We start from the raw sequence: 12,500 nt of genomic DNA, 5'->3' as shown, positions 1-12,500 counted from the left end.
CGAGTCCTATACGCAACGGTCATAAAGATTACCTGATATACCGAAATATTCAGAAGAATGGTCTAGTCGATGTTTACAAAACCAATGACAACGTGGGCTTAAGCTTGAGAGAGATTTCTGTCCAGTAGCCTAATGGCCTCTGAGCGGTAGGTTCGAGTCCTATACGCAACGGTCATAAAGATTACCTGATATACCGAAATATTCAGAAGAATGGTCCAGTCGATGTTTACAAAACCAATGACAACGCGAGTCCTATACGCAACGGTCATAAAGATTACCTGATATACCGAAATATTCAGAAGAATGGTCTAGTCGATGTTTACAAAACCAATGACAACGTGGGCTTAAGCTTGAGAGAGATTTCTGCTCTCGAATTTTTACCTCCAAAAGAAATTTATGATGCATCTATTGCTCTCTCAAATAGTATTCCAAATGAAGTTGAAGCAGTGAATAAGTATTTTTGGGAAACTTATGTGTGGGAAGGTCGATCAAAGAGAAAGAACAAGACCAATTACGTCATCTACCACGATTCAGCCCGCCTTTGTGGCTTATCCATCATCTTCAAACCCACAACCTTCCAAGAACAAACAACAACTTGGAGGCTTGGCATAGGTGGTTCGAAGCGGTAATTGAACGTTATCACTTGGGAGTGTATTCAGTGATAAAGAAGCTCATAAAAGAAAAGCACAGCAGGGCTCAGGAGATAGAGTGACTGATTACAGGGACCAGTTCAACAAAGAAAAACAAAAGAACAAGACAGAAGGGAAGAGAGGCCTGCCGTCTCTCTCACTTAATTCCTCCGGGGAATTGCTCATAATTGGCATTTCAGGTCAAGAAATGTAAACGACTATGATGTGCTAGATCATCTCAGTGATGGAGAAAAGATTTTTTAGAATATTTTGACAATTTTATTATTCTACTTTCTCGAATGAATTCTTAATGATTTCTGATTTTTCTTTTAAAAAAATTTCATAGTGCATTTTTAACTGTCAATCTTTTGAATTACTATTTTTGTTCTGTCACTCATTTGCTATGTTACTTCTTTGATACGGTATTTATGTCACTCCTTTGTTATGTCACTCCTATGAAATGTCACTTCTTTGAAACACACCCGTATCAACACATACGCGACTCAAGTGAGTTCGTTTGAGCAGAAACGACTTCGGTTACATTCTTTTGTTTTTCGAATCTCGAAACGTCAAATCATCATTGGGTCATATATTAAGAACCTGAATAACGAACTAAAAGAAGTGAAACCTATACGAATATTAGACAGACTGTTGAATTGTCCTTAGGGAAGTCTAGAATATTGTAAGCGAAGTCTTCTTCCAGACTTTCAAATTCACAACATTTGACGAGAATCTTGAATGTGTGACTAGGGTTTAAGGTAACTTGCAGCTAGCACTAACGGCTACTAAGTGAACCTCGTGTCAATAAGGCTTTAAAGGAGAAAGGCTAGAGAAACTGGATAGCTTCAACTATTTAAGGTCACATGCAGCAGGGAATGGAGAAGTTGAGGTGGAGGTAACTGCAGAATGAGGGAAACAGGTGTTTGAGAATTATGGTGGAGGTATTAAGGGAGCTGGAAGACAGACCTGATCAAAGAATACTGGGATGGTTTGGGCATAGGGAAAGATTGAGTGAAGAAAGACTAGCAAAAATAGTGTGGAAGGCAGATGTGAATGGAGTGTACTTCAGGGGAGAACCAAAAACAAGATGAATAGATGGGGGGCAGGGGGCTTTAGGCAAAAAGGGAATGTCTTTTGAGCAGGGAAGGGAAAGGGCAAAAGATAGCCGTGAGTAGAGAGTGGTTGTGAATGGAATATAGATTGAAGCGGCTCAAAGAAATTTCTCCTTGTCTTCTGTAATCACTCGTAAACGGACGACGAGGTCGCAATATAATGAAATAGTGGGGTTAAACCAGCGTCGGCTGCCGAGCCTTGCCATGGAGGTACTATTTCTTACTGCATTGCTTCTTATCCAGGCAGTATTCAAGTGCACGACTTGGCTGGCTACCTCCCTTATAAGGAGAACAGACCTTTTGGTATATAGATACATGCAGAGATAGAGCGTTCTTGTTATAGTGTGGCGGGGAACAAAAGTGATCTTTCATCCACGAGGATGTAAAATAGAAGTGACAAGGAATGTATATATATATATATATATATATATATATATATATTTATATATATATATATATATATATATATATATATATATATGTGTGTGTGTGTGTGTGTGTGTGTGTGTGTGTGTGTGTGTGTGTGTGTGTGTGTGTGTGTGTGTGTGTGTGTGTGTGTGTGTGTGTGTGTGTGTATATATGTACTGTATATAGGTATATATGTATATATATATATATATATATATATATCTATATATATGTGTGTGTGTGTGTGTGTGTGTGTGTGTGTGTGTGTGTGTGTGTGTGTGTGTGTGTGTGTGTGTGTGTGTGTGTGTGTGTGTGTGTACAGAAAAACCACCAAGGAAAATAATAAATTGATAATCGATCGCTTTCGTCTATCTAGACATCCTCAGGGTACATACAACAGTGAAACAAACATGAGTGTATATACAAAGTGAGAGGCAATGGATGGGAACAGGAAAAGGGTGTGAGGGAGTTTCTCGTGGTTAACCCATAATGTTCGCGGTAGTGGACGTTTGGGCCACCACGTTTTTAACAATAAAACTTAAGTTTCTACATTCCTTGCCTTAAATTTAAATTGTTTACAAATGTATCTTTAACCGGACTAGATTCTATTATCTTCTGAATGTTTTATGTGCGATCCAGAAAAACACCCTGAAACTTCCTTATGATAAATCCATCAATGATTTTTTCCGAATTGCTACCAAAAGGTAACATAAATATTAATTCCAGTTACCCCAATAATTTATTCAGAAAAGTAGTTAATGTGCATCAGAGGACATAAACCTTGGAGTATATAAATTACCCTGCTCAGGATGTGAAGAAGTATATTGGGGACAAACGTGTAGAGAATTGAAAACAAGAATAAAAGAACATAAAAACTCAGTCAAATACGCACAACAGAACTCCGCGGTATTCCAACATATCGCCAACTATAATCACCACATAAATTGGGACGAGGCAAAAATCATATTCAAATCTAAATTTAGTTGTAAAAGAAAAATCGTTAAATCTTCCCTGATCAAACAATTCCCTAACTTTGATATATCAAATGGACAAAGGTTACCTGATTACATAACCACCTTGGCAGTTAATAGATTACTTCCTTCCATTGTAAAAGCGGACGACTTGCCACAAAGCCCGTGCAACATCATAGACGCTACCTGAAATGTCTTGTCCATGTTCCTTCACTCCACCCCTCTCCTCTGTGTATAATGTACGTGCTTTCTCTTTGTATTTCGCTAAAGAGGATCACAGCCAGTGATCGAAATATACGGGAATCGTTATTTCCTTTCTTTTCTTAAATAAAAAAAACAGTGGGTTTTAGTGTATATATATATATATTATATATATATATACATATATATATATATATACATGTATATATACATACATACATATACCAAGGCTTTTTCCCCTTACAAGGGAGGTAGCCGAAATGGAAAAGGCATAAAATCACTCCCACCCATTCCATCCCTCTCATCTTAACACCTCCTGGATGACAGGTCATCCCTGCACCTTGTCCACTGCCCTGGGTCAGAAGCAGTGTCGCAAGACACAGCACATCCACAGCCGGCCGCTTCATTAAATTGGCGACCCCCCCCTCTCCGTCCCCCCATGCATAAAGGAGAAGACGGGGAGAAATCCCTTCGGGCTGCGTCAAAATTTGCTCACACATACTACCTCACCCCCCATTCCCCCGCCCATTCCACGTCATGCATCACAACTTCATCCATATACAACCATTCTTCATTCACCCGTCTTCTGTCCTCTCCCGTCCTTCCTCAACAGACATTCCCCTCTTTTGTAATGCCCCTTTCACCCCATCCATCCACCTCATCCTAGGACGTCCCTTCATGTTCACTCCCTCCACACACACACACACACACACACACACACACACACACACACACACACACACACACACACACACACACACACACACACACACACACACACTATATATATATATATATATATATATATGTATATATATATATATATATATATATATATATATATATATATATATATATATATAAACTTAGTAACCATGTAGCGAGCGCTGAAACTATCGGTTGTTTTAAGAAATGGTTAGATAACTTTATGGATGGGAATGACAGGTGGTAATGGACATGAAACTGCCTAATATAAGCCTTATGGCCTCTTGCAGTCTCCTTCATTCCTATAACTATGGAGGTGAATAGGATATACAAAACATGGAACTATTACATACTAACGTATCAACAGGATTTTTTTTTTTTTTAATTTTGGATATTTTCATATTTACAGAATGCAGGAAATATTCTACTAGACAAGATCAAATATAAAGATAATGATTACGGAGAAACTGCCACATTAGATGCTGTAAGTATTTGATTAATCCATATAATGTATTTATTACTTTGATACTGCCACCTGATCGTATATACCTAGAACCACCATTTATATACATATACATTCATATATATATATATATATATATATATATATATATATACATGTATATATATATATATATGTATGTATATATATAATATATATATATTCATATATATATATATTTATACATATATGTATATATATATATATATATATATATGTACATATATATATATATATATATACATATATATATACATATATATGTATATATGTATATATATACACACTTATGTATACAAATACATATATGTATATGTATATATATATATACATATATGTATATATATATACATATATATTACACACACACACACACACATATATATATATATATATATATATATATATGTATATGAATATAGAATCAAAACAGTATTCTGGTACTGTACTCTAAAGGAGTAATATTATAAGGTAAGCAGAGTAAGATTCGTGTATTTATTTTATTTAGAGACAACTTTGTTTTTTTTTGTTGATTTATATTTTCTCTTTGCCGTTTGTATTGCTGAAGGAGGAGCGAAATGGCTTGTGAAGGTTGTGTGAACCTGGAGGACCGTCTCAGGATGTATGAGGAGGAAATTCGTCTTCTCAGGAGTGCGATCTGTGAGAAGAGTGAATCCTCTTCACAACCCAAAGAGCGTTCCACTTCTTCACCTTCTGCCACTGCCGTGAGCAAGTGGCTCTCCGTGGGGTCCCATTTGTCGCGCCCGCGTTCGACAGGCGGGTGTCCTTCGGAGCAACCGCTGGCTCTAGCCAATCGTTTTGCTCTGTTGGAGAATGAAGTGGCTGAAAATCAGGAGGTCTTGGTGGTGGGGGACTCCATGGAAATGAAATATAGTTATCCAAGTACCTGGAGTGACAGAGTATCAGAATATATATGGTTATGGGGGTCTATCTCCAAAACCCCAGGAGGAGTTCGTGAACAAACAGACAGACAGACAGACAAACAGGGGCTACTACTTTATTATAGTAGATTATAGGGGTCTATCTGTAAAAACCTAGAAGGATTTTGTGAATAATCTTTAACCTAACCATTGTAGTGGATTGTTAACACTACATGGTGAACGGTACTCGGCCGTAAGAGAAGAATTGAAACAAACTTTCAGCATCTTCTGACTGGCCCTCCCGCGATAAACATAAAATAAAAATAATCAATATTTCAACATTTGGTAAAATTATACAATTATTTTACATTTACGTGCTGTTTCCTTACGAAGACTATCATAGTTTGTGGCAACGTTAATTTCACAAATATAGATAATATTTATGGACACATACAATGGTTTGTTTAATCATAGTAATTTTTGTCACAAAAAAGCTATGCATATTAAGGGGATACTACAGAAGTGGCATGTTATTACATCATGCCCCCACCTAACTCTAACCCTTAGCCCTAACTTTTTTTTTATGCTCCGCCTTTGTAATCCTTTGTATATAGATATCCAAGTACCTGGAGTGACAGGGTATCAGAATATATATGGTTATGGGGGTCTATCTCCAAAAACCTTAGGAGTTTGTGAACAAACAGACAGACGGACAGGGGCTACTACTTTATTATAGTAGATTATAGGGTCTATCTGCAAAAACCTAGGAGGAGTTCGTGAATAATCTTTAACCTAACCATTGTAGTGGATTGTTAACACTACATGGTGAACGGTACTCGGCCGTAAGAGAAGAATTGAAACAAACTTTTAACATCTTTGGACTGGCCCGCCCGCGATAATATCAAATAAAAATAATCAATATTTCAACATTTGGTAAAATTATACAATCATTTTACATTTACATGCTTTCTCCTTACAAAGATTATCATAGTTTTTGGCAACATTAATCTTACAAATATTGATAATACTTATAGACACATACAATGGTTTGTTTAATCATAGTAATTTTTGTCACAAAAAGCCATGCATGCTAACGGTAGTGGCGGTTTTTTTTTTTTTTTTTTTTTTTGATGAACTATAGTTATTTAAGTACCTGGAGTAACAGGGCATCAGAATATATATGGTTATAGGGGTCTATCTCCAAAACTCTAGGAGGAGTTCGTGAACAAACAAACAAACAGACAGACAGAGGCTACTACTTTATTATAGTAGATATATATATATATATATATATATATATATATATATATATATATATATATATATACAAATATATATATATATGTATATATATACTATCATCAACTCTCTTTCAAGACATATCTCCACTATCAATTCTCCATCGCGATTTTTACCTGGAACTCCATACTTCCCAATCACTTCGTCTATTGGTTTATTTCCTACCCTAGCCTTAAGGTCTCCCAATACAACTACATTGACATTTCTCCCTAATCCCTCTATGCACTCATTTATATCTGCCCAAAAAGCCTCCCTTTCCTCTACGCTCTTCTCACTACCAGGTCCATACGCACTTACAAAAACCCACATCTCCCTTCCCAGCTTCATCTTCATCCACACCAACCTTGATGAAACCTACTTCCACTCCACTACCCGCTTACTTATCTCTTCACTTACTAGTATAGCCACCCCTTCTCTCCCTCGTCCCCTCTTCACTCCTGAGTACCTCCCAGCTACACTCCCAAACTCAGAGTTGCCCTTTCCTTTCATTTTAGTTTCATTCAAAGCCAGCACATCCATCTTTCTTCTCACAAATATACTGCCTATCTCTTCCCTTTTACTCTCATCTGTACCACATCCACGCACATTAAAAGACCCAAACCTTAGGTTACTCTTTGGAAAACTCCCAGACCCTCTTATGCCTTTACTTCTTGTTTTAGGAATGACCCCTTTTGGGGCTACAGGTAGTAGGACTCCTAATCCCATCCCCCGTCCCGTTTTTTGCCGCCTTTTACGACTCAAATGGAAAGACTTGGTGGTAGCATTTTCTTCCCCCACCACAGGGTCGGCGAAAAAAGGGAATGAATACTCGGAGAAATGGTACAGGACAGTAACAAGGGGTTGGGGGACAGCATAATGGAGGGATAGTCGTAGTATAAAAGTGTCATCATTTCTCTATGAACAGAGTTTTCCTCTATCACAAACAAAATGATATGTGGATCTGGCCCGTAGGGGCGCCCCATATAGACCCTAAAGTATCAAGTGTATGCTACTTTGCCACAATAACATACAGCCAATACCCTAGTTGATGATAGCAAATACAGTGTTTAGGAAGAAAGTCAAGCATAAGTACACATGGGAGAGGGTGGTGGATGGAAGGGTAGCAGACAGAGCGTTAATGGACTATATAGTGGTGACCAGGAGTATGGTAAGAAGAGTTAAGGATGTACATGTTCTAAGGGGAGAGAGTGGGGGAATGTCAGATCATTTTCTGGTGGAAGGTAAATTGAGAGTGGAGAATAGGTGGAGAAAGAGGAAAAGGGCAGAACGTAGGGAGGTACTTAAAGTGAACTGCTTAAATGAGGAAAAAAAGGAGAATGAGTACAAGAAGAAACTGAAAGAGGAGTGGGAGGGAGTAAAGGATAGAGTAGAACTAGGAGTGGAGGAGTAATGGGGATGGTTCAAGGAGGGAGTCATAAGGTATGCAAAGATGGTGTGTGGAACAAGGAGGGCGGGAGGACATAAAAGGAAGGGTAGTGAGTGGTGGGATGAGGAAACAAAGAATCGTATGAGAGGTACAAAGTAAAGAGAAGGGAAGTTAAGCATAAGATAACAGAAGCAAAGAGGAGAGCAGATGTGAAATGGGGTAAGATTATGACAGATAATTTTGAAAGCAATAAAAAGATGTTTTGGAAGGAAATTAAAAGAGAAAGAGGAGGCGAATTAAGTAGAGAAGAAAAGGTAAAAGGTGCAGATGGAGAGATGATAATGGAAGAGAAGGCAGCGAGAGGAAGGTAGGCAGAGTATTTTAGGGAGTTGCTAAATGTGCAGGAGGATAGGGAGGGAAAGGTAGTTGCAGTAGGAAGCGCTAAGAAAATGAGAGTGATGAGGGAGGAAAATGGAGGAGAAATAGGGAAGGATGAAATGAAAGCAGCTGTTAAGATGATGAGAGCAGGTAAGGCACCTGGTCTGGATGGATGCCCTGCAGAATGTCTGAAGAAAGGAGGTACAGTTATGGTGGACTGGCTGGTGATGTTATTTAATGTTTGTTTAAGAGAGGGTAGAGTGCCGGAGGACTGGAGGAGTGCCTGTCTAGTTCTGCTTTACAAAGGAAAGGGGGACAAGTGTGAGTGTAGTAGTTTCAGAGGGATCAGCTTGTTGAGCGTAGTTGGGAAGACTTATGGGTGGGTCTTGGAGAGGATTAGGAGAGGAACAGAGGGAGTAATTGGTAAGGAACAGTGTGGGTTTAGGACAGGTAGGGGTTGTGTAGATCAGATTTTTGTGATAAGACAGATATGTGAGAAAGCTATAGGAAAAGATAAGGAAGTTTTTTGGGCTTTTATGTGTCTGAAAAAGGCTTACAACAGGGTAGACAGGAAGGCACTGTGGGAGGTACTGCAGATATATGGAATAGGAGGAAAGCTGTTGAGAGTAGTCAAGAGTTTTTACGAGAAAAGTAGAGCTTGTGTTAGGATTAGAAATGGAGAGAGTGAATGGTTTGAGGTAAAGGTGGGACTTCGTCAGGGATGTGTTATGTCGTCCTGGCTGTTCAATCTTTACATGGATGGGGTGGTGTGAGAGGTGAATGCAAGGGTAGTGGGTCAGGGGTTGAAGATGAGTAAAGAAAATGGAGAAAAATGGGAGGTGAGCCAGTTGTTGTTTGCTGACGACGACGACACTGCGCTTGTAGCAGGATCAGAGGAGGGATTGAGGAAGTTAGTGACAGAGTTTGAGAAGGTATGTGAAATAAGGAAGCTGAAGATAAATGTGGCCAAAAGTAAGGTGATGGGATGTACAAGGGGAGAGAGTGACAACAGACTGGAAGTGAGCATTAAGGGTGAAAGACTGGAGGAAGTGGATAGTTTTAGATACTTGAGTGCGAATGTGGCAGGAAAGGGAAGAGTGGGGGTGGAGGTAGAATGTAGATTGAGAGAAGCGAGTAAATGCCTTGGTGGATTGAAAAGTGTAATGAGAAATAGACATCTGGGAATGGATGATAAGAGGAGATTATATGAAGGAGTGATCGTGCCAACAGCATTGTACGGGAAAGAAACATGGGACATGAGAGAGGAAGAGAGAAGGAGTTTGAATGTGTTTGAGATGAAATGTCTGAGAAGTATGATAGGAGTTACTAGGCTAGATAGAGTGAGAAATGAGGAGGTGAGGAGGAGAACAGGGGTGGAAAGGGAACTGTGAGATAGGGTTCATGAAAGAGTATTAGGATGGTTTGGACACATGGAAAAAATGAGTGAAGAAAGATTGGTAAAAGAAGTGTGGAAGGCAGAGGTGTAAGGAGTGAATATGAGGGGGCGTCCTAGGATGAGATGGATGGATGGGGTGAAAGGGGCGTTACAAAAGAGAGGAGTGTCTGTGGAGGAAGGACGGGAGAGGACAGAAGATAGGAGTGAATGAATGATACTGTGATTCATGAGGGGGAGTGGGGTGGGGAATGGAGGGTGAGGAAATATGTATGAGAAAAAATTTGACGCAGCCCGAGGGGATTTCTCCCCGTCTTCTCCTTTCTGCATGGGGTGGACGCAGAGGGGGGGTCGCCGAATTTATGAAGCGGCCTTGCTGTAGATGTACTGTCTCTTGCGATACTGCTTCTGACCCAGGGCAGTGGACAGGATGCAGGGATGACCCGTCATCCAGGAGGTGCCAAGATAAGAGGGAGGGAAGAGGGTGGAGGGGAGTGTAATATATAGGAAATGGAAGCGTGGGAGTGGTTTCTATGCCTTTTTCATTTTGGCTACCCCCCGTGTAGAGGAAAAAAGCCTTTGGTATATGTATATATACTAATATATATATATATATATATATATATATATATACATATATATAATATATATATATACATATACATATATATGTATATATGTATGTATGTATGTATGTATGTATATATGATATACATACATATACCAAAGGCTTCTTTCCCCCTTACACGGGGGTAGCCAAAAAGAAAAAGGCATAGAAAGCACTCCCACCCATTCCATCCCCTATATACTCCACTCCCCTCCACCCTCCTCCCTCTCTTTTATCTTGTAACCTCCTGAATGACAGGTCATCCCTGCATCCTGTCCACTGCCCTGGGTCAGAAGCAGTGACACAAGACACAGCACATCCACAGCAAGGCTGCTTAATAAATTCGGCGACCTCCCCTCTCCATCCCCTCATGCAGAAAAGGAGATGGGGAGAAATCCCTTCGGGCTGCGTCAATTTATTTCTCATATATGGTCCCTCACCCCCCCCACCCCCACCCACTCCCCCTCATGCATCACAGCATTATACATACACAACTCTTCTCCATTCACCCAAATCTTCTGTCCACTCCCGTTCTTCCTGAACAGAGATTCCTTTCTTTCTTAATGCCCCTTTTACCCCATCCATCCATCTCATCCTAGGAAGCCCCCTCATATTCACTCCTTTCACCTCTGCCTTCCAAACCTCTTTTACTAGTCTTTCTTCACTCATTTTTTCCATGTGTCCAAACCATCCCAATATTCTTTCATCTCACCCTATCTCCCAACTACCTTTCCCTCCCTGTTCTCCTCACCTCCTCATTTTTCACTCTATCTAGCCTAGTAACCCCTATCATACTTCTCAGACATTTCATCTCAAACACATTCAAACTCCTTCTCTCTTCCTCTCTCATGTTCCATGTTTCTGCCCCGTATAATGCTGTTGGCACAATCACTCCTTCATATAACCTCCTCTTAGCATCTATTCCAAGATGTCTATTTCTCATTACACTTTTTAATCCACCAAGGTATTTACTCGCTTCTCTCTCAATCTACATTCTACCTCCACCCCCACTCTTCCCTTTCCTGCCACATTCGCACCCAAGTATCTAAAACTATCCACTTCCTCCAGTCTTTCACCCTTAATGCTCACTTCCAGTCTGTTGTCACTCTCTCCCCTTGTACATCCCATCACCTTACTTTTGGCCACATTTATCTTCAGCTTCCTTCTTTCACACACCTCAAACTCTGTCACTAACTTCCTCGATCCTTTCTCTGATCCTGCTACAAACGCAGTGTCGTCAGCAAACAAAAACTGGCTCACCTCCCACTTTTCTCCATTTTCTTTACTCATCTCCAATCCCTGACCCACTACCCTTGCATTCAACTCTCACACCACCCCATCCATGTATATATTGAACAGCCAGGGCGACATAACACATCCCTGACGAAGTCCCACCTTTACCTCAAACCATTCAAAAGGATTACAAAGGCGGAGCATGCCGACATGAGACCTTTTGGTCCATATCTAGGTCGGATGCGAATGAAAATCATAATAATAAATTAATAAATAAAAACTATAATAATGTAAATAACAAATAAAATACATAAATAAATGCATAGGTATAGTTAGATGATAAACAAACAGGTAAATAATAAATAATAATGAATTGACTTGTAACTAATAATAAACGAAAATCAAAACAGACAAATGATAACAAAACAAAAACAAATAATATGAAATTAATTATAATACAGCATCTTGCTTAGGTGTTTATCTAAATGATTCTTAAAGCTTCGAACTAAACTACATTGCACTACCTGTGCAGGAAGTTTATTCCATTCATTAACTACACGGATGGCGAAGTTGTTTCTACCTACTTCCAATTGAATCTATTTCCGGACAGTTTGAGACCATTGTTTCTTGTCTGATTCTCATTCAATGTGAAAATTTTGTCACTTTTGATGTTGTCAATTCCCTTTAGAATTTTAAAGACCAGTATCAAGTCACCTCTGAGTGTACGCTTTTTTTAGGGAAAACAGATTCATATGTTTTAGTCGATTTTCGTATGATTTCTAATCCATTTCTAATCCTAACACAATCTCTACTAC

The 12,500-nt window shown here is 39.3% G+C and overlaps 1 protein-coding gene across 1 annotated transcript in view; it reads left to right on the top strand.

Annotated features, from left to right (window-relative positions):
* LOC143032338 (cadherin-AgCad1-like) overlaps positions 1-12,500 on the top strand; it is a gene marked incomplete in the record, with an annotated part of 140,109 nt that overhangs the window by 24,821 nt on the left and 102,788 nt on the right. The window contains 1 exon segment of the mRNA XM_076196951.1: positions 4,436-4,510. Coding sequence (XP_076053066.1) covers positions 4,436-4,510 — 75 coding nt within the window.

Source organism: Oratosquilla oratoria, chromosome 1 (assembly GCF_046742065.1).
Source record: "Oratosquilla oratoria isolate Oo_2021 chromosome 1, ASM4674206v1, whole genome shotgun sequence".
NCBI lineage: Eukaryota > Metazoa > Arthropoda > Malacostraca > Stomatopoda > Squillidae > Oratosquilla > Oratosquilla oratoria.
Note: the sequence above shows the minus strand (reverse complement) of the source record. Positions and strands in the feature narration are given on the sequence as shown.